Raw genomic sequence first — 27,735 nt, 5'->3', positions numbered from 1 at the left:
GTCACATTCTGACCTCTTTGAAACTCATTTCATATTTCTTAGAATCAATAAACTTCAAATGCAGTAGCAGAAATACCAAGCAGTCAATAAGTCCAGTCAAGTTATGTTAGAAGTAAAAGCAGTTTGTTGTAAGGGCAACATTTTCTTAAGGAACTGCTATTCAGGCATATTTGTTGTTTCAATTAGTCTGATTTAGTGGCTCAGTCAGGGGGCTGCAGCCTGTAGCACTCAGACTGTAATTTGATTTCTAAAGCTGCCATTCAGGTACTAAGGAAATAAAAATATGTGGTAAAACCACATTGTGACAGCAGACATATAGATCCTGGTGTGCTCAATGTGCAGCGTACCTGTCAGGAAGATACAAGGGTTCACGGTGTGATCACCCGCATTTCATATCCCATTGGAGTTGCATGTGTTGCTCTCCTGGCTTTGATCACCAGTCCCCTGAGAGGAGCACGGAAAGGTGGGAGAATGGTGGTATTTTTCCAGAACTGTTGCCCTGAAGGGATGTTTAAACAAAAAAAGAAAGTAAAATTAATGTCTGTGAAAAGTGCCAGATTGACAGCTTTAGCAAGTAAAACACTTTGCCTATTTGAAGGCTACCCACGTTTTATCTGCTAGAGCTGTCAGCGCTGTACCATTCCTCAGCATGAAATGTATTCTTTTCTTTTTAAACTGTCCTTGTGTTTCCACATTGCTCAGTCCTGCATCTGAGGAAGATTCAGACAGCACTAATAGGGATAGGAAGTTGGACTGCTGAAAACTAGGAAGAAATGTTGGCAAATTTGCCCTGGTTTTGGAGATGCTTAAAATTTGCAAGAGGCTAGAAAGGATTCAAAATAAAATTTATGCAGAATGATTCAAGGCGTAGCTCTGCTTTCAGACTAGAAACTGCTGGGAACAGAAGCTTGTTCCTCTCCTAAGCAAATCAGGACTGCATCACTTGCTGCTTTCTGGAGAGAGACCTCCATGCTCTCCCCTGACACTCCATAGCCAAGGTCTTGCCCGGACTTTCACAGCATGCCCAGGCGTGGCATCGTGACCTGCTGCCTTTCCTGGCAGGAAGGTGCTTTGAGAGGCACCGCGCTCATGGTGCACAGATCACATGGCAGGAGGTCACTGGGAAAGGACAAGTCCTCCAGGACTCCAAGTATCCTTCAGTGGCACCTGAGGAGGTTGGGGAGTGGAAGCCCTGTCTGAATGACGTCTTGGATCTCTTGCTTTATGGCATCAGTAACAAGCTATGTAACTTGTGGGATAGAGTCAAATCAGGTCTCTGCACTTTTATGCATAGACAAATTTACATCTAACACTGCACAGTGAGGTCTTCAAAGTATGATACATGAACATGAAGTTCTGTTCTGAAAAATCTAATTTTACAACTGTTTGAGTGTGTCCCTTTTTCAGATGACAGGGTAAAACTGAAGAAGGCCAGTATTTCTCCCAGGAACGATTCATGGTATTTATAGGAAATTCCTTCACAGCATTTGAAAGGGTGACAAGGTGTTGAGGAGCATTCTAGCAGGAGGAAGCTGACCCCAAACTCTCTTTAAAGGACTGCTTGAGACATGTAGGCACTGGGTAGCTGCTCATTACAGCAAACAGGACTCCGTCCCTGTCCTGACCTGTTGTCCCATGTCAGTATGCTTTCCCATTTTGGCAGATTATCGTCCCTGTCCTCAGTATGTCACAGTAACGATGGTGCTGCTGGTTTTGAACTGTTAAACTAGTGGACTAAGGTGATGTTGTTCATATTTACTCTGCTGTCACAGGATTCCAAACCTGTCAGTTTAAAGCAGAGGGGTACTTCAGCCACTGTTTTCAAACAGGGGCTCCTGGAATCATTGTATATGTAAATACAGATTTAAACATTTAAAGTGGTAGCCTGAGATACCAGCCAGTGTGACTGACCGCCAATGGCAAAGGACACTTCTGGGAGCTGTAGGTGATGGTGCAACAGTCGAATCTGTCTGCTCTCAAGTTTTATACATGAGACTTGCTTGTCTAACTCTGGCTGATCCATTTGTATCTCACGCAGGTAATGTGGCTTTTTCTTCCCACTCCCAGGACTCCAGGAGCGCAGCTGACCAGCCCCCTGGCCAGCGTGAGGGTCCCAGAGCTGCAGAGGGGGACAGTGCTGTGTAGCCGCTGGGAAGCGTGCCTTAGCCTCTGCTGTCACCTGGCACAGCATGTGTGGGCTCCGTGTGTGCGGCAAACTGGTGAGCACTGTCATGTGCCAGGAACAAGGGGAATGAAAGATTCCAGCCACATGACCCTACACATCAGGTGTACCTATCAGGTAACAAAAACAAAAAAAAAAAAAAAAAAGAAAAAGAAATAAAAAAGTGATGGGGCTGTGCTGTGCTGAGGCAGGTAACCTGCCACAGTGGGCAGAGGTGAGGTTTATTTAGTATCTGTAAAGTGTGCTGAGGTCACCGGGAGCAATGGACTATATTTTCCAGGCATCCTCTGTTGCTGATCTGAGATTCTTTGATTCCCCAAGCCCAGAGGCAAACGACTGTTTCTATGTGCCAAGTATCAGTTCTCTTCCTTTTGTCTTTAGCCTTTCTCCACGTTTTTCCTCTCCGTTTTGAATTGCTCTCAGACTGCTGCAGTCTCACTTCCCTGCCTTCACTGGCACAGACACCAGGAGAGAATGTGACAGTTTATGTAGCACTGAAGCACTAGGACCCAGGAGATGTGAGAGGTGGACCTGCTGCACTACCTTTGGTGACTCACACCGCCTTTCCTTTCCATGGTTCTGCTTTCCTTCCAGCTCCCTGCCAGGCTAACCTTCTAGGCTAATCTCTGGGGAAAGGACTTGCTTTTGTTGTGTGATCCTACGGTGTCTCACACAATAGGACCCAACCTCAGGTAGGACCTCTAGGCACTCCCATTATATGAATGAGAACAAGATTGTTGGTGTCAGTAATTAACATTCTTGTGGGATTGTTGGAAATGCTTTGGGATAAACACCACCTGGAATCCTCGTCTGGTTTATGTGGTTTTTAAGCTGCAGAGGAGGCTGATCCTGTTCACAGGAGAGGGCATGGACCATCTGTCTCTTCTCTTACTGGATGTGCAAAAAGCCTTTCTGTCCAAAGATGAGTTACAGTACCTCAGTGAGAAGTGGGACACCGGGAAGGTGAGGGCACTGCCAGTGGGGAAGAAGAATGGAGACTCAATTATCAGCGTGTCTCGGGTAATGAGAACATCTGAGAACAAAGACTATATGACAAACAGCCAAACAGAGAAAAATACCAGACTAAGTGTCACTGATAACATTGTGAATGCCTGTGGCAGGGTGTCATCCCATGACAGGCTTCCAGAGATTAAATCTCGCTCTGGTTGAATGCATGGCAAAAATCCCGTTGACTGTGATAACATCAGGCTTTTTTCCCCTTGAGGGTTACCTGGATTTCTCTCCTGAATGCCCAGCCAGCCATATCCCACATCATTATGCACATTCTGATAACAAATACATTACTCTTTTCCTTTAAAGTGTGGATTGAATTCAGTAAACCCTGCATTTGGGATTCTATGTTCCCTCTGTCTACACCTGAAATCCATAAATAAACAAACATTGAATTAGACCTCAACAGCTCCCTCTGCTCAGCAACTGAAGCCTTTGAAAGCATTTCATACCAACTGCTCTGCTCGGATTTCAGACTCTGTTAAACACCGACTCAAGCGAAGGAGCTCCATCTTCCTCTCAAACTTCCCAGGGAACTAACCTTAGTTATTAGAAGGCCTGCCTCCATTTATGACCCAACTCCAGTGAGGAGTTGGAATTGTTTAGCTGTTGACATCAGGAATGACATAAATATTTGCTGGGGTTAGAGGGTTTCTGTCAAATGGCCTGGTAACCTAAAATTTGCTTTGCAAAGTCAGAAGAATGACTTTTAACCTCTGAGCAGTTTGCAAACCCACATCTGTGACCAATAAATATGAAAAAAAAATCTAGTCCCTCCTGAGTGATGAAAGACAGCATACCTCGCTGGGCACTGTGGTGCTGGAGCCGGTATGGAGACCTGCGCAGGAATAAGCAGACAGGTCGTCATTGCCAGGAGTCGTCTGTGGATGTAGCTGATGCCTCCTACACACGGGAGGCAGCACAGCAGATTAGACTGAAGGTATCTCATGGCTGTAAGTCTTAAACTTAATGAGCCAGGTCTTTATTTCTGCTGCAGCCCCTTCTTATCCCAAAATTGCCTTAACCAGCTGCTAGAGGATGCCCAGTAATGGAAAATTCTCTGGGTAACAATAAATCGGTGTAACGATTCAGTGTTACCTCGCATCCTGCTAAGAAATAGAGAAATCATGATCAGAAGAACGGATACAACCAGAGGGCCACTGAACAGTCCAATCCTAATTTCATCACCCTTCTTGTGGGCAACAGATAACCCAATGCAATTTACAGCAGCTCTGAAGTGGTTCCAAATCTCAGCAGGAGTCAGAAAGGCTCAGTGCTAGCCTCGGGACCGAGGAGTCGCAAAAGATCACTGAAGCTGTTGTTGTAACATAACCTTGCTTCTGCACCAAAAAAACCCCAGTAGGCTGGTTTGAAATATGAAGCACCTCAAGCAAAAGACAAAATTTTAATCCCTGGAATAAAGGTCCTCCTCTGGATCCCTCTCTGGAGAACACTGCCTGTCTCCAATGATCCTGCACAGACTTCCAAAGAAGGTAAATTTTGAATTTAAAACTCTACATCAATGCATGAGTGGCAGCATTGAAACTTGGCTGTAAGGCTAAGATACCTCCAAGAGGAGAAAAACACTTTTTCCACTGAACCACGCAGCAGTGTGTGAGGTAGATGAGGTAAATATATTGTCTCTGACTATTAAAGGCTGAGCAAATAATTTATACGCGTATATTACACGTTGGCAGCCTAAGGGTGATTTTTTTTTAATTCAGGGGTTTAAGAGTTTAGAAGTACCAGCATTAAGGTGGCCTGTGCAACTGTAATTTGTCCCTTTTGTGCATCTGCACTATGATACACTATTTAACTATAATTAGCTCACATGCTGTTCTTTCGACAGGTTCCCGGCCTCACTCATTGTACAGAATAGACTGTGCTAACTAAGTAATAATTTTATTTTCTCCTTGCTGTTCACTGTGTGGCCCATGCTTTATTTACTGCATGCTATTCAAATATTGTTCTGAAGACAGATTTATTCATTTCCTCCTGGGCTTTTCCGTGGTACTCATCGCTATGGCATCCAGGCGCTTCACAAACTAATTCATTTTCTCAGCACTGTTGTGAGAACTGGTTGCCCTTATATTACAGATAAGTAACTTAGGCATACAGACAGAATAGTAAAAAAAGAGTAAAAATAATTTTTAATTTTAGATACCCAATTAGAAATACTCATGGCCTGATTTTGTCAGAAAATATAACATGGCAAAGCATCTAATTTAGTCAAAAGTTGAATAAATTCTCACTTACTGCAGATACACCTGCAAGTGCTCTTCAGTTCTGCAAATCAGACTTCAAAATGTCAAATCAGGCAGCTAGGAACCAAAGACTTCACAATTAGTGCATTGCTGTGAAGCCTGGTTTAAGCACTGTGCTTTGCATCCCACAGGAGCCCGTCCGGAGGCTGCAGCCCTTTCCCGGGGCAGCAGTTGCCCACCCTAGCCACCGCGCTGGGCTTGCTTTCCCCACGGTTCCTTGCAAGGGATACAAAATACCTATATCTGATTTTTATAGTAAATTAAGTGTAAATTGTTTAGGCACTTACCTTGGTTCCTTAACCTTGGTTCAGCACCTGAGCCAGGCTTATCCTCTTGCACTGGCAGCCTTTATTCTGGTATTTCATAGTTTGGGAGTGGTTTACTTTGCCGCCTAACTACTGTTTTAATATATGTGTATTTCTCTTCCATTTAGAGATAACCTAAAAAATCCCTCAGCGATTTAATCCTGCGCTGACATCAATGCAGGCCATCAGCAACGCGGCAGCTTACCCTGTATGAGGAGTGTAGTAGTTTGCCTGCGGTCCAGCTCTTGCAGGGCACAAGGTACAGTCTCAGTGTATTTCACATACTTGCTGCCAGTAGAGAGACGACAGTTTTCCAGGTGGTCTTCATTCCTGTTCCTAAACCCTCATGTTTCTGATCTGCCTTCCTCAGTCTCTGTCATACCCATTTCTACATCCCTGTCCTTTGTGAATTCCCTCTTCCCGCTGCTGCATCTCACACTCAGCCTTGGGGTTGCATGTCCTGCTCCCACACTCTGCTCCAGCTCTCCCCTCTGATCCCCTTTGCCAGGCAAGTTCTCCTTCAGCTCTTAGCCGGGTAACGTGCTGGTCTTGATTGCCCCATTCCTCCAGGGCTGCATGTCCTTTTCCTGGCAATTTTCTCCCATTACCAGTCTGTTTTTAAGTCTTCTCCCAACAGGCTGGCTTCCAGACTCTTGCTTGTGAGCTTTGCTTTATCCCTGCCTCCAGGCAGACCCAGTTTCCCCTTCCAAGTCCCAGTTCCCTTCCACTGCCCTGGAGAACCTGTCTTTTCTCCAGACTCTTTGTGCCTGCCAATTCATTTGTCCTGGATCCAGTTCTCATCCCCACCACCTGTTATTCGAGGAGCTTCCTGCTCCACGTTTCCCAAGAGGACTGGAAGGACAGGTTCCCTGCTCACCCTTCCTACCTTCAGACTTGGCATGGTCCAAAGCAGCCGGGAACTGGAACTGCGGGTCCAGCTCTGACTCCCACAGCCTGTGACGTGCTGGGTGCGCAGGGAGCTGCTGCAGGACCATGCTGCGAGGGGTGCTCGGCCCCCACCAAGCGCAAAGAGGGTTCGCAGTGGGGTTTGTCAGGGTGGGCATTGAGAGAGCACCTCTGACAAGGTGACCATCCTTGTTTTCAGATTCAAAGATCCCTGACAGAAGGAACGAAAGAAGAAATGTGTATAATTTAACCTGAGGTATGAACTTAAGATGCCTAAATTTCAGCATAGTGGTTAGTCTGGCACTATTAAAAGTGACTGAAGGTAGGATTTTATGATGGGAACTGCTAACCAGCTTTAATAGGAGTTATATGAACAGTCCTGCCTATTAATCAGTGCTTCCATGTTCAGTATAAATTGCAGTTCGTTGCTGGTAATCCTTCTGGCATATCAGATATCAGCGTAACTCTGAAAGCATGATGTGGAGAAACCCAAACATCCTTCTCTCAGGAGGTAATTATTCATCATTGTGAAAATGCTTCGGGATATTTTTAGTGGAGGATGAAACTCCTGTTTCTTGACAGAAACACCAAACAAAATTGTAAAATAATGAAGCAAGTTTCACAATGAGAAACACTTCAGACACCTGTATCAGCTGGTACGTTGTAGTCATATCAACATTTAATTAGTCGTGCACATCTCTCTACATCCGCATGTACAGCAAAATGCACACCTGCGTTTTGGTGTACTGCAAAATGTGTCAGCGTCTGCCTCTCCAAAAAGCCTTTAAATAAACAAATCTGCAAATCCCGCTGGATCAGGGATAATTTCTCGGGGAGCCAGCGGTGCCTGCATCAAGGGGGACACCCTTGCCCCGTGCAGGAAGGTTACCAGGGCAAACGTCCCTGAAACCAGTCCTGGGTTCCTCAGCAGGAGCGCTGCTAGCATTGCAAAAGCCTGTTTTTTTCTGGAACAATTTTTTTAAAACTAGTTTTAAAACATTTTTGCAACAGAATCAGACTTTTCAGGGGGATGTACCCGTGTTTCACGGCTGGCAGTGCCCCAGGGGTGCGGTTATCTCAGGGTTACCACTTCTCGAGCCCTGGTACTACATAATTTATGTACTGAAAGAGACAATTCAATTAGTTAATAATAAAATGAGCAAGGATAGCGTGCACATAGTAAAAATATAATTTACTGGGTAACAAGCTGAGATGGAAAAAACATATAAGAGTACACTTCACATGATTAACGAAGGAGGAATGTATATTTATAGCTCTCATTGTCCCCTTTGTAAGGATACCGGATCCAGCAGCCAGGCTAAAGCCGGCTGGTAACGATGCAGCATTCAAATGATTTGGATTTGAATGGCAAATGCTGTGTAAAACTGATTACCCCCAAGAGGACGAAAATACAGTTCATGGGCCTTTGCGGAGTAGGTTCGGGCTTTTTTTCCACATTTACTTATCCTCTGGTTTGCTGAGGCACAGGCTTGCCGCAAAATGCGGCAGCCCGACTGGGCAGCAGCGGGGCCCGCAGGGAGCAACTTCCCTGGTCACTGCGGCGGGAGCTGGAACGGCCCCGGCCCAGCGCGGCGAGAGCGGCGGCAGTGGCGCTCCGGCTCCGGGTCCGGGTCCGGGTCCGGGTCCGGGTCCGGGTCCGGGTCCGTGCCGTGCCGTGCCGTGCCGCAGGGCTGCGCACGGGCTCTGCAGCGGCGCCCGCGGGACCCCGCCGGGTGGTTTCGCTGAGGCGGGAACCCGGCAGCGCGGGCTGACAGGCTCCCCTCCGCGCGCGCCCCTCCGGCCCGGGCGGCGCAGGCTGGCGCGCGCGCGCGCAGGCGCGGGCGGGCGCGCGCAAACCTGGCGCGCGGGGGGTGTGTGGGGGCGGGAAAGCGCGCGTGCGCCTATGCCTCCGCGCGACCGGCCGGGGGAGGGAGGGAGGGGCGCGCGGGCGCATGCGCGCGGAGGAGGGGGGCGGGCCCGGGGGGTGTGGGGGGGGGCGGGAGCGGGAGGGAGCGAGGGGAGGAGCGCGCGGCAAGCGCCCCTCCGGCTCCGTGTGAGGGAGCAGCGGAGCCCGGCGCTGGGACCGGCCCGCGATGGAGTGAGCCTCGGCCGCTCCCGCCCGCCCCACCGGCCGCGCTGCGAGCCCTGCCGCCCGGCTGAGGGCCGCCGCCTCGGGGTGCCGCAGGGGCGCAGCCCGGCGGCGGACGAGCGGGGAGCGCGCCCCGGCCGGCAGGCAGGCAGGCAGGCAGGAGGAGCCCCCCCGGGGGAGGGGCTGGCGCTGGGTGCCCGGCTGCCGGGCGCGGGGAGCGGAGCGATGGCGGCGGGGAGAGCCGGGCGGCTCCTCGGCTCCCTCTGGATCGCCCTTCTCCTCGGGCAGCCGGACCCGGCCGCTGCCGCCGCTCGGAGCGGCTCCCAGAGCCTCCCCACAGGTAGGGAGCCGGACGAGAGCCTGACAGCGGCGGCGGGGGGCGAGGGGGCGGCGAAGGCGGCGGCGCGGGGCAGGGGGCGCACGGCGGGCCCGGGGCTGTGAGGGGGGCGGCGGGCGGCGCTGAGGGGGCGCGCGCCGGGGGCCGCGGGCGGGGGGGCCGCGAGGTCGGTCCCTGCGCTCCCCTCGCGCGCCAGCGGCACGGCCGCGGAGAGGGGCGCGCGCCGGCAGAGGCCACTGCACACCTGCGCGCGCGGGCGGTCGTCGGCGCCTGGCGGGGGGGGGGGGGGGGGGGCAGCCGCGCACCTGGGTCCCCTCCCCGCCGCTCGGCGCTGCCGCCGGTCCGTCAGCTGCGCCTCGCGCCCGCCCGCCGCCGGAGCGCACGTGAAGCGAGTTGGGGCGCGAGCGGCCGCGCCGTGCCTGGGGGAGCCGGCAGGCTGGCTGGGGCCGTGGGGGCTGCGCACCGCGGAGGGGCGGCGGGCAGCCTGCGGCGGGGCAGCCTGCGGCGGGAGAGGAACGTGCCTCACAGCCGTGCCGCGGTAGCCCAGAAACGGGCGATCTGGCAGCGTTTCAGTGGCTGTATTTCTCACACCTTTTACCATTGTTACCGTTAATGATCCCTGATTGAATCCCGATTCTTTATAGGCCATGAAAAACGTAACCTCATCCAGGTGAAGCCTCGCGTGCCTGTGAGAAGCCTTTCTAAAAAGGCCCTTGTAAAAGACCATTAATACTGTAGAAGGCTCCCTAGTTTTGCAGTAATGTTATCTGCTCATTTTGCAAAATGCTGGCTTTAAAAAGTAACTTTTTTCCCTTTCCTTGTCAGCAACAAAGTAGTAGAAAGCTTGAAAGGAAATCTGGACGTGAATGTTGAATGCTGGTTGTTGTTGCTTTTTTTTTCAAATACTCCTCTGTACGTTGAGTCCTGATACATTAAAAGAAAGCTCTGTGCAAGTGGAATTTGGGAAAAAAACCCGAACTGCTGGTCAAATAAGTGGTTTTTAGCATCTTGGAAAAGAGAGAATGATTAAACTCTGATATTAAATGGTGTAATTGCCCTGTTTCGAATCATGTTAGGCAATAACGTCCGTGGTAGCTCTCATCTTAGATACTACTTGTGTAGCCATGTATGCTGACTCCTGTTGACAGGGAATATATTCATTCACATATTCTGTTGCACAGATTTGGAAGCTTTGCAGATTCCAGGTCTGAAGCAGATAAATTTTTTTTTTTTGCTTTTGAAAAATACTGTACTTGGATTCAAAGATCTACAGAGTATGTGTAATAGATAAGTCACTTTTTTGATGTCTAGAATCTTACCATGTGACAATTCTTTTTCGGTATTTACTGATCTGCTCACTGCAGTTATGGTTGTGTCGGTTGCTCTTTGCTACTTTAAAAACTTTTATGGTTTGAGGAAATCAAGTTGACAGGTGAAATCTATCTGTTGAAACCAAATGTGTGAATTAAGTCAGCAAAGGGGGAGTGATGTGCTCAAACATGCAAAATAAAACCTTAATTGAAACTGTTTATCAGCGCTGGAATTTAGAAGTATCGTTATGGAAATCTTGGAAGTTCAGGTAAACTCCTACTCTCTCCTCTTTCTCTTTTTGTGGAAAGTGCGTTTATGCCATAGCAAGGGGTACTGTCCCATTTCATCCCTGGTAAGGATCAGGAGCCTGGCTTTCCCTAACCCTGAGGGTGTTGGTTGCAGGTTATTTGGAGGGAGCCAGCGACTGAGGAGGGAGAGGCTTTCTTGGTTCTTTGTCTCGAAGAAGATAAGATACTTTATGCATAGTGGGAGTTCATCTTAATTCACACTCTTTTCCACCTGATTATTACTATTTTTTCTTAAATAGGGGATGTTCCACATACTTTCATATTTGGCAAGTGGGAGAGGGACATCCAAAAGTCCCTCACTGCTCGCAGGAGGGGAGTCTGGTGCAGATGCTCCACCTCATGCATGAAAGTGCTCCCCTTTGTGTTTTAGATGCAAGAATGGCAGTACCATCTTCTGTCCCATGTTTTGTGTGCAGCTTGACCTCTAGAATGCTCATAAGAGGCTTGTTAGGTTGGTGTAAGGGGCCAAAGGGGCTGAGGAGCACCTAGTTTGTAGGTCCAGATGGGGCTTTAGCTGTGAGAACTGCAACTCTGCTTGTCAAGTCTGAAGTGCTACTTGCTGTGTCCAGAACAGCGGGTTTTTAATGGAGGGGGAAAAAAAAAAACCCAACAAACTTACCTTTTGCTGTTGATAAATATGATATAAATGAGCAGAAGTTAAGAGATTTGGAAGCCTGTATTCTTTGTAGTCGTGTATGTTTGAGTGACATTTGATCCCATCTATAAATAGCCAGTCATTGCACTGTGAAGAAGAAAAGAGTGTAGCTGAATTATTTTAGGAAAAAACTGTGTAACTTCATTTATTTGTGTATCTATGAACCTTAGTATATTTTCTAGTCTATTTGTTTTGCAAGTAAGGTACAATGAGCTACTAACTTTAGAATTAGGACAATATTTTACTTGGCTAAGGGAATAAAACCAAATAAATCAGTAGTAAGGAACAGGCATCTACCTCTTGTAACTGTTTGAAACTGACTTGAGATTAATGTGAAAACTTTGATCTATACTGGATTGCATTATTAAGAATAAAATTGAAGTTGGTGTCCCTTTTAATTTTTAATAGAAAAGCTGTGATAACCTATATACACCATTAAGATTCTGAATTAGATTATTCAGAAGCAGGAAATTTGTTCTGTCTCTCCCTGGTATTCTTGAAGTCCTTGGAAGTATCTTTTGTTGTTAAAGGGTAAACTGGCAGTTTTGGAAATTGACAGTCAAATGAAATGAGAAATTGGTGGGCATGGAAGCTGCACAAGCCTCCCAGAACTGAACAGGTCTTTTTAGCGACATGTTGATTATGGATAATTGGTGCAGTATGTGCTGCTGTATGGGATGCTCCTTCTGGGGTGTGAGAGTAGTGTGCAGATAGCTAAAGAAGATGGGAGCATAAATCATCTGGGTTCCTTAGAAACATAAGGTCTTAATTTGTTTCTGTTTTGTGTGCACTTCTTGATTATTTCTAAATATATCACAAGTTAAAAATAGAGTAGAAGTAGTCAGGTCTCGGTTACATCCCAAGGCACTTAAGCATAGGTCTGCGGTTGATATTCCTGTTTCGTATAAATACGGTATATGTCAGCCTTGTGTATTCTGGGTGTTGCAGATGATCTGATAGAAGCAATTTGATTGCTCAGAGCCCCTGTCATGTGCAGAGACTAGTACCACTGCTTATACGCACGTATAAATAGCAACGGTGGAAAGGTCTGTTGATGCTGGAGTGTAGCTCTTGTGAGGGTGAACTATTGTTCTAATAAACTGTGTATCAAGGTGCCTTTCCCCGGGGCTGGGGTGATGCATTGTTGCTTGTCCTCACTGATAACTGCCTAAGTTGCATACGGCTTTTATGGCATGTATTTATTTACTTTATTAGTCATCTAAGAAATGGGTTTGACTTGCTTATGAAGAGTAATAAACTAGTGTTTCAATTTAAAAATTGTAAGATGTGTGTACACACCTGTGCCTAATATTTACCACAATGAAAAACAGCAAACAAAAATTGTCATTTTTGGGGAAAAAAAACCAAACTTGGTCAAATTACCTCCTGCTAACTTATCAGTGCAATTTAAGTAAATACATAAGGTATATTTTTCTTTATATAAATAAGAATACTTGATTATTCCTGATGATAAAATGTTTTTGTGATTTTTTTTTTAAGGCACTAACCTTCAACCAGAGATTTTCAGAGAAATCTGAAAACTATGTAGGCACCTAACTGAAATTTTCTGCATTGCCAAGTAGAGGAGGTTGATAAGAAGTGAGCATGGAAATGGAGTGGGAGTTTAAGAAAACTACACAAAGAGCAATATGATATGTTTCTTAACCTTTACTTTCAGAATGTAACTTGTGCAGCACCAGCTTGAGTATGATAAAGGGTTTGAAAGCAAATCTTTGTACTATCACTAGTTTGGCATGGAAATAATTTAGTGTATAAAACATGCTGATTATGTTTGTAGCTAACTTTTCTAAACATGAAATGTTTTTATATATGCAAGTTCTGTGAAGTTTCACTTTGCAGTGTCTGTGAGGTGGTATAACTGAAATTCTTGCTAATAACTGATTAATACCAGCTTCCCATAAGGAATCTGTCCTAGTGTCAAGAGATGTCAGTCAGTGGAAGGGAGGCTTCACGCCACTTCTGTTTAACCAGTTTGCATTTTAGGAATTTCAGGGGCTGCACTATTAGAATTCAGCTGGCTACAGGGCCAAGATTGCAGCTTCTCATGCGATAAACCAATTTTGTAACCAGTATTGAAGTTGAATTACTTTCCTATGAATGTTAAGAACTGGTTGTTCAACCCCTGAAAAACCCAAAATCGCAGTACGTGTTTGGAAATGGCAGCGGAGGCAGCGCTCTGCTTGCCTGGCTTGTGCGCTGGGCTTGGGGTGGAGAGGTGCTGCCCCAGGTATTGAGGGGTGCTGCTTCAGGCTGTTTGCTGCAACAGATCTCTGTCCCTTGAATAGTTAAATGTAATTGCTTTGAGGCTATTGATCTTATAAAAAAAAAAAAGGCAAACCAGCTCTTAATAGAGAAAATGTCTCAGCACTGTGGAAACAACAGTCATATTTTACTGATTGGATGCTATTGATCTAGTTCTCCAGTTAAATTGCCAAAATGAAAGTGGTAATCCGGATTAATTCCATCTAAATACATAAGCACAATTTGTATGTATAGCTGCAGAGCTCTTTAGGAAAACTGAAACCCTAGCTTTATATGGTCTTTTGGGTGCTTTAATTTTAAATGTTTGTTGGTTTTTTTGGTGTGGTGTTTTTTTTTTACTATTTAGTATTCATGCTGAAAAGATTATCTTGATTTTACAAAAGAAGCAGACTATCAATTTATGATAAACCCTTTTTGCATCAGTAAAAATGGCTTTTTTTTTTTTTTTTTTAAATTAAGGCTGTCCTTACCAAAGGGAATCAAGGAATTGGCAATGTTCTGCTGCTAAACCTTGTTGGGAGTTTGGGTAATTCCCTGGAGTGTGTAACAACCATGAGATGTTTGAGTTGTGTGGAAAGTGATTTAATGTTTAATTTCAATGAAAAACATTTAATGTCCCTTTAAAATCTGATCACTGCAAAGCAAAAGGAGATTTTTTTTTTTTTTTTTTTACATTGTGACTAAACAGTATCACTCTACTCATTGCTTCTGGATGTTTTGGGATACTTGAAAGTGATTGGACATGTGGTTGTGATTATTTTTTTTTTTTCCTACTAGCATCCCTAAAGGTGCTGCTCAGAAAGGGCTGTCAAACTTGAGAACTTGCTGGGCTCCGAATATGTAAACTTACATATTTTTTTAGGCATTTGCTGATTCTCATTGCCAGTCTTTGAACTTTCCTGGTTCAGCTTTGGTTTGTAGTTGTGACATGACCAGGACAGAGTATGGCATTTTTAGCAAGGAATGTACTGGTAAATCTACATTGTGACAGTGTTTTATTCTTCCTGTTCCTCTTGCATTCTAGTTTTCATAGTTATTCAGTAAGAAATCTTGTCTTGATAAGTTGATGTAGGAACAGTGAATTACATGTTGGAGACAGCTTTTTTTCCTTCAAAATGCGTCATTCTGCATACATTAGCAGTGAATTTTCTTTGCTGTGAAGTGGTTTGTGGAGCTGACTTGGTACTGGTTTCCATTGAAGAGTCAGGTGCTCAGCTTGGGCTGAATTTCTTCATTTGTAATTTTAATCTATTGATCTTGGTGCGTTGCATAGGTGTTGGCTCATATGAATTACTTTTTAAAATAATATAAATTTTGGTGGTTCAGTTATTTTGTGTGTCATCAAAGTGTAGTAGTTTGATATTTTTTGGTATCCTCTAGTTGTATAGTTTTGTCCAGACATTTCCTAAAAGATGTGGAAAACCTGTTCTGTGACAAAATTGCTCACTACTTCATTCCTCTGTTCAAAGAATTTGAAGATACTACTGTCCTTTGTAGTGAAGTTAGGCAAGATTTTAATTGTTAGCCATACAGGAATGAATTTTACTGTGTTTCTATTAAATTTTCTTTTTACTATTGCCTTAAAAAAGCTATACTTGCTGGATTTTGTTTTATTTTCATTTGTCTACTACACAAGCTTAGAAAATGTGTTAGTTTTTGAAAGTAGCTGAGCCACTTAGCAGTCCGTCGATGTTTCAGCCCTTCGGATCACCCGGTGTGTTTTTACTTGGTGATGATGGGAGAGCTATCCGAAGGAAATCCCTTACCTGTGTGTGACTGCCACCAAATGCCTGAATGTCTTTGTTGTCTTGTTTACTATGGTTAGTAGTTCATGTGTTTTTGTACTTATGCTCCCTTAAAAATTCACTTCATGTTGTCTAGTTTTCTGATCATAATGTGCTTTATATCCTTCTGGGTTTCAGGGGGGTTATATTTCTGCTTGATTGGTATAGCTCTGCTGAACTTTGCCACTTACTGATCTTTTTTAATCTTTCTCTTTGGCTTGGACGTAGGGCCAACTTCTGAGGTTTTTTGATTCTAGCTTTCTGCCCTTACATATATGTGGGCTCTTAATATTTTACCTTTGTTTTTATTTGCTGTCTCTTTTTTTTTGTTTTGAAGCTGTCACATTTTGTGACACTGGGTCAAAGCATATGTCAGTAGCAGCACAGTTGTCTTCCATTATTATTACTATGATAAATTTATCTTGTTTGATGTGCTTTTTACTTCTTTGACACGTGTCTAATGTTGATGTTGACCTAGAGGAAAACAACGCAGTGCTGCTGCTTTCGAGGTTTGTACCAACATAGGCTTAACCGGTGTTCCTTGCATATTAAAATTTTGAAGTTAGACTTCACATAGTTTTGAAGGGACTTTGTGCTTTTCTATAGCTTCCATCTATTTAATGTTCTGTATGTAGTTTCTGGCCAGGTATTATTAAGTGCTTTTCTATAAAAGTTTTGCTTTATTTAATGTTTTCTTTGCAATGATGTTTTGAGCTGTAGAAAATCTTAACTTGTCCTCATATTTATGTGACTATGAATACATACAATATTTTTATGTCTGTAGCATAGCAATTCCCACTGCGTTGTTTTGGCAGTAAAAACTGTATCTCTGATCATTTTGGCCCCATTGATTTCTCTTTTATCTTACTGTTGGCAGAGTCCCCTTTGTATTCTGACACCACTAACCGGCCCGAGCACTCAGAGGCAACTTCCATCTTTTTTTCAGCTCAGTTTCCAGTCTGATGGTCCAAGCAGCTTGCTGCCACTTGGGTTGAGGTGGAGTCAAGTCCTTCTGTATAAGCTTCATTTTTCTCAGGTTTCCTCTGTAGTTAATGAACCTGAACATCTCTTTTTAACACTGCTCTGCAGTTCATGCATTGAAACCCTATAATGTAAATGTAGTGAGAAAGGGAGAACCACAAACAGAGGCTTTGGATATTCTTTCAAGAAGTAGAACAGGCTGCCAAAAGTCATTTAAGTCATTAGACCTGTCATGACTTTTAAAATCTCTTGGGAGTGTATTGAGAAGCGGAGTGTATAGCTTGCTTTCTAAGTTTTAAGGGGTTACTGTCACAGTGGTTAAAAAATGAGTAATTGTAACAGCCATTGGTTTCAAGCAGTGTTTTATATAGCAGAGAGGAAAGCTGGGTATTAACAAGATGATGAAATATTTCCAAAAGTAATTTATAAAGCCAGATGCTCCTGTTTGAAAGCAGATGGGGAAAGAAGTATAAAAGAACTAGAAATAGAGGAAAACTTAATCCAGAAACATTTTCTGATGTGTTGGGACACCTAAACAGTTTGTAGTGTACTCCTGTGCAGCGGGAATTGGAATTTTCAGTGTTGTACTGTGAGCGCTCACGTTGCAGGAAATCCAGGTATTTTGTTAATCAGTTTGTGAATCTTTCATTAGAAATGTGTTTGGGCAGATATGAAACACAGCATGTATGAAGTCATTGCCAAATGTTAATCCTGTTTTCATGTGTTCAGTTTCAGCATTTCAGGCTGGCAGTGCCATTAAAAGGGGGAGGAGGACCTGCATACTATGCCCTTCGATTTGCTTTCACAAGCATTTGTGAAGGATGTGGGGAATTGGATCAGTTCCCTGATGTGCTGTGCCATGTGCCTGCATGGGTGCTTGTGTGAGCAGAAGGGAGAGGGTGACACGAGCCTGTTGGAATGGTGTCGTGGGAAGGTGAGGCTGCTTTTTCTGGTGGGGGGTAGAGATTGGCTTAGTATGTGAACGTGAAAAGCACTGTGAACAAAATATACTGCATGTCTTATGTCGCTGTATTAGTCTAATGTTATGACATATTATCGCATATTGATTTCAGATCTAGAGACTAAGACTTCGTTGAAGTGTGCATTATTGTTTTTAAATTAGTTTGATAAAATGTTTCATAAAAATTCATCTTTAGATTGATAATGAATTCTCAATTTAGCTTTAATTACGGCTTTGGTTTGTTACTTTTTTCCCTGCACTGAAATCCCATTTGTTTGACTAGTTCTAAAGTGGGAATAAAGTTACAAGTTTCATCTTAAAATACATAGCCTTGAAGAAAAGAAATGTAAAACTATATATAAATAGGTTACACTTTCAGAAAAGGATAGTGGCCTAGTAATTTTTTCAGTGCAGTAGCTGTTTGCTTGCTTGAAGTCCAGAGGAAATCAGTTGATGACGATTACCTTGCGTAGCATCATTTCAGGTGTCACTTTGAATCTGTCACGTACTAACAGCTGTGTTGTAGCTTTGTGAGGCCAGGACTTTCAAAATCATCCTTGTACCAGTAATGAAATCCTGTAAGGATAATGCTGAGTTGAAACCTGGTTGGGAGTGTTAAGAAAAGCTTATAGATGTCCTGTGATGGGACAGTATGATAGTGAAGGTGCATGGGAAACAAACCAAACCAATTTATGGAGACTTCCAGCCAATTGAATGGTTAAGGATGACATTATCCAGGTTTTCACAGGAAAAGATTTGTAGAAATTGTCAGGGATGTGCACATACTGGGAGGCTGGTGTGAAGGTGAGGTGTATTTGGGCTGTATAGCTGGGGGCAGGTGAGGGGATGGAAAACTGCCCCCTTCCTTCACTGTTGCCTATCTGTATATTTTTGGTGGTTCTGCAGAGCAGTTCAGGGGAGGGGTTTTGAAATGATTGAGTTAATCCTTGTTGCTTAAGGAGATAATGGTAATACAGAGGTAGAAGTCTTTATGCTGATAGACCTGCCTCTACCAATCAACCGAACAGTGCAACCTGTTGTGACTTGTTTAGATGCTGATGAAGGGATAATCTCAAGGATTACACCTGAAATTACAGGAGTATGTTCTTATTTCTTTGCAAGGGCCAATTTAAACGCATTTTATGGGACACACTATTTTTATTAGCAGTAAGTACTATTAGAGAACATACAGCAAATTTTGGGTGGGACAGTGCTCTTCTGTAATTTTCCCAAGTTGCTTCCTTTTATAGAATCTGACATGGCTTGTTATCTGTTTGAAGTGTAAAATAGCTTGTTTATCCTAATCTTCTCATGTAGTTGTTTATAGCTAGTTCAGGTCTTCAGAGCCTTAATTTTAAGTTCTGTAGTTTTTCTTTTGTTGCTATGGATTCTTTTTACTTACCTCCTTATTTGAAGTTTTTAATATTTAGTATTTACAGTAATACATAATAGTATTTACAGTCGTTTTTTAAAAAATATCTGAATACTAAGAGATCAGAAACAGCTTGGATATCTGCAGTGATTTAGTAACCATTTTGATGTTGTGGTTTTATGTAACTTTTTTGAGATGTGGATGAAAGAAAACCACAAATCATAGCTACAGGAAGCGTAGTGTCATATTTGAACTACTGAGTTTTTTTCAGTTGTGCTATTGAGTGTAAATCAGTGTTCTTCACCTTTCAACTTGTGGTCTTTGAGTACACGCAAGTAGTATTCTTTATAAGTGATGTAAATATTGTAGGTCTAGCCTAAAATAATGAGGCAGAATCTGCAAGGTAACACCACAGCATATGAGCAGAGGTTTTAATATTTCAAATTTGAGGGTTCTGGAGGGTAGAGAAGTCTGTTTCTGAATGTGGAGGGAGAAGCCAGACACCAAATGCATCCAAAACAGGATCTGATATATTCTGACTTCTAGGTAGTGCTAGTTAAAGGCTGTTTCTGGTTCAGATTGATTGGAAAATCTTGTGCTCATGGTAATAGCATGATCAGCCCCAAAATCTGAAGTGTTATTTTTCTTAAGTAGTTTTTTCCAGTTGTTTTCTTTCTTTACTGATTGTTGCCAGCTTTTCATTTTACCGAGGAAAAAGCCAGCATTCATGGTAGCTGAAGATACCTGTCTATACCACATCTGGTCTATGTGTGCATTTTGATCTGTCCTGTTGTTTGTTCTCTCTGGAACTTACCTGGGAGGTACCACTGGTCATGGCTCTGTAACAGAGGTTGAGCCTATGCTTTGGAGTTTCATCTTTGCCTTCGCATTCATCATGCACAGGCTTTATTACTTTAGCATAGCATTTTCATGCTTGTCCTTTGCTTATTAAAATTAAAAGGACCTGTAAGAAACAGATTTTCGCCTTTGTTTTTATCTTTTCTCAAGTTTAGCCTATACAGTTGTCATTCTTTTTTCTGCAGGAGGCTTTGGAAGATTATCAACTGATTGTTTCTGTTATTACAGATTCATCAGTGGAGCATATTGATTGCTTAAATCTAGTTTAGCTCCTGTTACATGGGTAAGTTTATTATTCTTAACTTGCATGTTGAAGGACTGTTGCTTATTTTGAGTGCTTGCACTGAGTGGAGGAGAGGGTGTGATGGGGTGATGGTGTACATTTAAACAACAACAACAAAAAAAAAGGGCCTTTGTAGATTCTGCCTTACAGCTACTGGTGGTATCAAGTGCCTTGCTGAATTATTACCAAATGAAAATCTAGATTCACTGGCCTGTCTTGACTGTGATTCCCTTGGGATACAAAGCAGCTGGAGTGAGTCGGTAAACTGAACCTCAAATCACAACACATTCAGTGAACTACCTGTGTTGCTAGCATCTAATTTCTTGTAATTTGTGCAGTCTTGCTATCTGTCAGTTGTATTAAGAAGGGAAGGTGGGTTGCAGGTTGAGTTGATGGCTTGTATCAGTCACCCAAAGACTGAAAATTTATGTATTTTTTAAAAAAATGTGCAGCTTTTCACAGAACAAAATCAAGAAATGGTTTTAACATATGAAATGCAGTTGAGGAGTTCAGACAGATTTAACTTTAACCTACAGTGTCAGAAAGAAGGTAGAGCGTGGTTTCAGCTAGGGAGAAGTTGATACATGTGTCCTAATGCCTTTCTCATAGCTGTGTGGTTATTGTCTGGCATTAGCTGTTAGCACAGGTCTTCAGAAGACTGAAGGGTAAAGGTCATGTCGTTACCTGAAACACCTGAAAGGTAATGGTAGGATGGGGTCATAATCTGTTTTTTAGTGGCCAGCAAATTGTTATGGATGTTTTTTGCTGACCTTTTTTTTTTTAAATAACTTACTAGTAGTTTCAGAAACAGAACTTAATCTTTCAGGGCTTCCAGAGGTGCTGTGTAGGTGGGGAATTGTTACCTATTCTCTGCAAATAAGCAGAAATATTTCTGTTATTAGTGCTGTGCAGTTTTTTGATTGTGGAAGCTGTTGTGGGTTTTTTAGGTAGCATTTTGGAATTCTAGTAACAAGAACACCTTTTGCTTCATCATTTGGAAAATACCTCTTCAGGCAGTTTTCTAACAGATTAATAGAAGGGATTTAAATGTTGACCAAATGATATCTGGGTATCACTGTAAAAGCAGATTCACATTTGATTCATTCTTCTATGTTTTATGATAATAATTGTTACATTTATGCAATCTTTTATAGCAGTCTGAATTGGAAACATCCGTGCTTGTTCTGTAATTGCTTATATATTCTTCCACACAGCCTTCAGTGTTGTCTGTGTAGAAGTAATTTCAGTTTGAGGTGCCATTTCCTAAATGTTTGTAGAAAAGAATATGACTTGTTTTCAAGTCTTCGGATTTGCATGTGCGGGTAAGATAGAGTGAAGAAGGCAGCCATAATGTATTCTGCAGGGGCATTACTGCTCACTATAAATGAGGTGAAAATGAAAGCATGAGCTTGAGTAGGCCAGTTGGGGAAAACCAAACTTTCAGAAATCCCAAAATGTCTAAGTTTTGTGATTGTAACTGACATGAATTTTAGTATACCAGTGAGCATATCAAGACTCAAACCCAACCTAACATGGTGTAAATATCTGACAAAAATTGTTTGTAAATGTAGTCTGCGTGTCCTTTCTTTAGCAGGCTTTTGATGCAGGAAAAGAGCAATGAAACAATCAGTCTTCCCCACAGAAAGAATAAGTTCAGTAATTTACCACAAAGGCATTACGTGTTAATTATTTGTCGTGCACTTCACCTTTAATAAACTGTTCTGGGGGTGTGGTTGCTGTTTCTTTCAGGTTAGCTCCTCCCACCCCTCCCCTTTGTGTAAACTCTGTAGTGCATTTTCTCAGCAATTGCCTCCAAAGTTACTACTAAGCTGGATTTCACAACTTTCTGATAAAATCAGAAACATGTTCTGCAACACATTTATTTGCCGTGGCTTTGTCATCCCTATGTCTTAACTTTTTTGCCTATAAAGATAGACCTGGACCTGATATAATTTTCTTCATACATGTTTTTGCATTTTCAAACTTTGATTTACAGAAAACAGTCATAAAAATTGTTTATCATGGAAGTCTGTAAAACTGTTTGTGACATCTGGCATCATCACCTTATGATACTAGACTAAAAAAGAAATCTGGTGATCAGAACTATCACAGAAGATGGAAGTTGCGCTGGTCAGTAGGTCAGTCTTTTTAGATTAAGCTGGTAAATTTTTGAGAAACTGTCCTGATGACTTGGAGATACTTTTGAGCACAGCTGTAATAGCATGTAAGATCTTTCTCAAGTTGCTTCATGATTTTTGGTGTACAAAAGTATAGATTTTCAGATTGTATTCTGGAATTCAAACATAACCTGGTTTGTGTCATCCACAAGGCTAAACTTAATTAGGAAACTGTATGTAAGTCACATAGGTAAAATCCCTGTTAGAATTTGAATAAAAAAATTATGGATCTGTTTGCTGATGGCTTTTTCAACCCTGAAAAAATCCTAGGTTTTCTTTTGCATGCCCCCACCCCACAGCTGTCTGTGGGAAGTTGTATGCAACGGATAATGTAGTGGGAGCAGAGGCTGACACCCACCTCCCCTACACCCTCCTTTCAGGCAGTTGTAAAGAACAATAAAGTCCCCCCTGAGCCATCCTCCTCTCCAGGCTGACCCCCCCCAGCTCCCCCATCAGACTGGTGCCCCAGCCCCGCTGCCCATCCCTGGACATGCTCCAGCCCCTCCATGTCCCTCCTGCAGTGAGGGGCCCAAAGCTGAACCCAGGATTCCAGATGCGGCCCCACCAGCGCCCAGTATGGGGGGACGATCCCTGCCTGGCCCTGCTGGCCACGCTGGCTTGGACACAAGCCAGGGTGCTGCTGGCCGCCTTGGCCACCTGGGCACACTGGGGGCTCGTGCCCCACCGCCCCCCTGGGCCCTTTCCCCCTGGCAGCTCCCCAGCCCCGTGCCCTGGCCCGCAGCTGCCTGGGGCTGGTGTGACCTGCGGGCAGGGCCTGGCACGGAGCCCCGGGGACCCTCAGACAGCGGCCTCGGCCCTGGGGCCTGGCCTGCCCAGCGCCCCCCTGCAGAGCCCCCTGCCCCTGGGCAGATCAGCCCCCCAGCTGGGTGTTGTCGGTGACCTGACCAAAGGGGCACCCAACCCCTTGCCCAGATCCTCGATACAGACAGCCCTGGGGAGCAGCACGTGTGCCCGGTAGCTCCATTCACCACCAGTCTTTGCATCCAGCCAGATTTTTGGTCAGCGTACGGTACAGGCATCCCAGCTGTGAGCAGCCAGTGTCTCCAGGAGAATGCAGTGGGAGGCTGTGTCAGAGGCTTTACTCAAGCCTAAGTAGATACTATCCACAGCCTTTCCCTCATCTACTAAGCGGGTCACCTTGTCACTGGAGAAGATCAGGTCCGTCAAGCAGGACCTGCCTCTCACAGACCCATGCTGACTTGGCTGTGTTTGTGTCTGGTTGTCTGGTATGTGCTGCATGATGGCACTCAGGATGGTCTGCTCCATAACCTTCCCCAGCACTGAGGTCAGGCTGACAGGTCTGTAGCTCCCCAGATCCTCCTCCCTGCCCTTATAGATGGGTGTCATGCTGGCTAACCCCTCGTCTGCTGGGACCTCCCTGGTTTGCCAGGAGTGCTGGTGAATGATTGGAAGTGGCTTAGTGAGTGCTTCTGCCAGTTCCCTCAGTACCCTCAGGTGGAGCATATCTGACCACATAGACATGTGCATCAGAGTGGTGTAGCAGGTCACTGACCATTTCCCCTTGGATTATGGGGGCTTCATTCTGCTCCCTGTCTTTCAGTTCAGGGGGCTGGGTACCCAGAGAACAACTGGTCTTGCTATTAAAAGCTGAGGGAAAGAAGGTGTTAAGTACCTCAGCCTTTTCCTCCTCCTTTGGCACTATGTTTCCCTCCACATCCAATAAGGGGTGGAGATTGTCCTTAGTCCTCCTTTTGTTGCTAATATATTTATAGAAACATTTTTTATTGTCTTTTATGGCAGTAGCCAGATTAAGTTCTAGTTGGGCTTTGGCCCTTCTGATTTTCTCTCTGCATAACCTCATGACATCCTTGTATTCCTCCTGAGTTGCCTGCCTCTTCTTCCAAAGATCATAAACTCTTTTTTTTCCCCAAGTTCCAGCCACAGCTCTGTGTTCAGTCAGGATGGTCTTTTTCCATGACAGCTCATCTTTTGGCATATGCGGCTGTCTTGCTCCTCTGCCTTTAAGACTTCCTTCTTGAAGGATGTCCAACTTTCCTGGACCCCTTCGCCCTTCAGGGCTGCTTCCCAAGGGACTCTGTAAACCAGGCTCCTCAGCTGGCCAAAATCTGCCCTCCAGAAGCCCAGGGTGGAAGTTCTGCTGACCCCCATCTCCTCCTCCAAGAATCAAAAACTACCATTTTGTGATTGCTGTGCCCAAGATGGCCTCAAACCATCACGTCACCTGCAAGACCTCTGTTCACAAATAACATTTCCAGTGGGGTGCCTTCCCTCGCTGACTCCCTCACCAGCTGTGTCAGGAAGGTCTCTTCCACATGCTCCAGGAAACTCCTAGATTGTTTCCTCTGTGCTGGATTGTGTTTCCAGCAGACATCTGGGAAGTTGAAGTCCCCTACAAGAACAAGGGTGGGTGATCATGAGACCCAGCTGCTTTTTGTGCTGGTTGGGTGGTCTATAACAGACTCCCACCATGTTACCTGCCTTGTTGGCCTTCCTCCTGATTCTTGCCCATGAACACTCAACCCTGTTGTCACCACTGAGTATTGATCTGCTGGCTCTTCCTGGTTCTTCCTTCCTCATTCCCCGCAGCTGGAAGGACAGAGGAGAAGACTACTTGTGCTCCTGATCTCTTAATCAGTCATCCCAAGGCCTTGAAGTCTCTTGATTGCCCTCGGATTTCTTGTTGCAACTTTATCGCTGCCTACCTGAAAAATCAGTAATGGATAATGATATAGGTAAGGAAGGAAGATACATACAGTACAAGAAAAATTGAGTTGGATGCAACGTGGCTGTGTAAGGGAGGCAGAAGGTGGTGAGCTGAGCTAGAGAGTAACGCAGACGCTTGTTAGGCAGCAGCACTGACATGCATAGTGTATCAGATGACGATAGTAAAAGAGTTTGGCAGATCTTTTACTATCTTCCTTTTTTCTGTGCAAATCCACCTTGGAGTGGGAATGAGTTACATGTGCTGAGGTTTGGATTTTATGTGGTTGAGTAATGTGTTTGTACGCAGGTCCCTTACACTTTTGCTGGATTTGCAAATTGAGGTAGTTACCTATAATTTTTTTAAAAATTGTAATTCATGCATCTTTAATGCTAATGTAATGCATAAACGCCTACATACTTTGTAGAAGTAGGATTTCATTTGATAAAGTTACAGAAATATAATTTGGTTTCGTAGGGAGACTGTTGTATTTACTTTGTGACTTGCTATAAAGCTCTGAGGCTCTGTGAGGGTATTGACGCTGCTCAGCAAAGCTGCGAGGTGAATAGGGCTCCGGAGGGCTGAGGTGGGGAGGGGGAGAATATCCACACACACCCCCCCACCCCCCCCCCCCCGAGCTGGAAGGTCCAGCATTTACACTCTTCATAGCTGTCAACAATTAACTTTTTAAGTAAAGATGGAAAAGGTTTTTAAGTATGTGAAGAGGAGTATAATTATGAGAACCTTACTACCTTAATGTGGCCTGGAAGCCACACCGGGATTGAGTAATTTTATTTAGATATATTTACTTGGCTAAGTAGGTGAATGTAAAATCCAAACCTGAATACTATAGTGAGGGCCTCCTTCCTCAGGATTGTTTTCTTTCAATTAGTGTGGTGCTTGGAGCCGTTCTCAAGTGTTCCTCTTCTTCCTTACTGTAGAAGAAATATTTTTCCTTTCTTAATGCTTTTTTTTAAACCACTTTAACCCTTGACCACTCTGGTATGAAGCTGAATAGAAGAAGAATAGAGTAGCTGGCAGTGTCTGTACCAAGATGTGAAATAGGAAGGAGAGGTCTTGCTTTCTAATTTTGCTTGTTCTCTTTTTCTGGTATGTAGCACATCAGTGCAGGAGTAGAAGCCTGCCTCGCTTAACAAACACTTACAGACTTTGGTTGCATCTTGCAGGAGTGTAAGGCCTTTTAATGGCGCAGAAGTATCACAGAATTTTTAGAAGTCTTAATTTTTCTGAAGCTTTAAAAATGCCATTAACAGTTGTAATTGAGAGTCATTACCAGTATTGTGAACCCCAAAAGACATCCGTGTTCTTTCCTAGACTTTGGATGTTAGAGAGCTAGTCTTTTTTTTCTGAGGCTCGCTCTAATCCTGTTGCTGATATTTTCATTGCTTGACAGAGCAGAGGAATGTCTGAGGCCGCAGCAGGGGGCTGGAGAAAGCTGTTAGCCATCAATGGCAGCAAGGGTTGAGCTGTGATGGGGGAAAGGCTCTGCGCTCCCCTGTGTTTGAAAAGCAGTGGCTAGAGCCCAGCAGATTTTCCTTCCCAGGACCAGGAGGAGTAATTCACACACGGCGCAGCACGCTTGCCTTATGGTGCGGGAAGAGATGAAGGCTGCATTTATGCAGCTTTATTTGCTTGAGAAATTAAATGCCATTTTGTAACTGTGAGCACCAAGGACCAGGATTACAACCAATTGCTTTATATCTGAAGTGACTCTTGCTGTGCCATGCCTCTCTGGCACCAGCTTTGGCTAATGGTTGTATCACGAAGATTTTTAGTGGCGATAAAGTATAGAAAGACTAAGAACTTAAAACATTGCTTCCAACGTGATGGCTATTAAAGCCAAAGCTTTTCATAATCTGTTGTGGCAGTTTGGTTATTGTTCTTAATTCACTCTTGCACTGGAAGCATTTTCATGGTGAAGAGCTGTTTTGTGGATTTATACAGAGAGAGAACTCCTGAGTTTTACATCTTGGCAAGGACAATACATATACTATGAGAGCTAAATGGATTTCATTATCCCAAAGACAAATGCAGAAAAGCCGCTAAGAAGTAAATATATATTCAAATTATATTTCTGTCACCACAATTGATTTCATATATGAATTAAACATAAAAATTTACTTTTTTGATGTCTGAGGTTAAACAGTTAAAATGTTGCTCTGGAACATTACAAAACACTGATGTATGGACAAGTTACATGGAAATGTAGCTGTGCATTCTTGACGTTTATCCAAATATTAGTCAACGTTGTAGCCCTTTGATGCATCCTTTGCCTGAGAATTGTTATGAATCTCACTGATCTTAATGATGCTAATATTAAGTCAATTCTTTCTGTGAAAACTGAGTAGCTGATCATTATACAGATATTTTTTTGTCTTGAGTGCCAGAAATTGATTTTAATACTACTTATCTGTCTCTAGCCTCCCTGGGTTCTTGAGACGTTGTTTTAAGAAACAGGTAGAGAAGTGTCTTTTATATGGGTATTAGTTTTGTGGCATGGTATGGATCTGGCAAAGGAATTAAACCTATTAAATGTATGTAGTCATTGCAAGGATTTTTCATGTGGGCTAAACAATATAGTTTCTAATACATTAAAACAGTGAGGTTTGTGGGAATACAACACGGCTGCCTTGTGTCTTGAAAGCGCCAAAGAAAGCACTGTAATTATGTTCACTTCACTAATTCAGAAGAATACAACCTGTGAATTTGACTTGACATTTGAATCTCTATGGCATGAGAACTTCAGGATACGTTTTTAATTTGCATAGTTGGAGATAAAGGGTACCATGCATACAGATCTATGCTGCTAAATTTAGATGTAAAGCATAATATTAGCTGAAAGACCTGCTTGAAAATAGTTTGAGAAGTGTACTTCTCTCTTGCTATAGAGCAGTACAGACAAGCTCACCTTGTGGGGACTTAGCAAATGGCGAACCTCCTCAT

The 27,735-nt window shown here is 43.9% G+C and overlaps 2 protein-coding genes across 9 annotated transcripts in view; both read left to right on the top strand.

The window, feature by feature from the left end:
* The window catches only part of LOC308067039 (uncharacterized protein), a 62,141-nt gene extending 59,853 nt beyond the window's left edge, over positions 1-2,288 (top strand). Inside the window, exon 9 of the mRNA XM_080395203.1 lies at positions 2,068-2,288. The gene's annotated coding sequence lies outside the window, so the exon portion shown is untranslated. The remainder of the gene's footprint in view (positions 1-2,067) is intronic.
* Positions 2,289-8,346: 6,058 nt separating this feature from the next.
* NEO1 (neogenin 1) overlaps positions 8,347-27,735 on the top strand; it is a 212,538-nt gene continuing 193,149 nt past the window's right edge. For 4 of the 8 annotated variants that reach the window (XM_080395150.1, XM_080395148.1, XM_080395145.1 and 1 more), the window contains exon 1: positions 8,348-9,097. In XM_080395150.1, coding sequence (XP_080251276.1) covers positions 8,572-9,097 — 526 coding nt within the window. In that variant the 5' untranslated portion in view covers positions 8,348-8,571. Of the gene's footprint in view, positions 9,098-27,735 lie in introns of all 8 variants that reach the window. The other 4 variants (XM_080395152.1, XM_080395151.1, XM_080395147.1 and 1 more) reach the window with 2 other exon arrangements.

This window comes from Falco punctatus (assembly GCF_963210335.1).
Source record: "Falco punctatus genome assembly, chromosome: 7".
Lineage (NCBI taxonomy): Eukaryota > Metazoa > Chordata > Aves > Falconiformes > Falconidae > Falco > Falco punctatus.
This window is presented reverse-complemented; position numbering and strand designations above follow the sequence as displayed.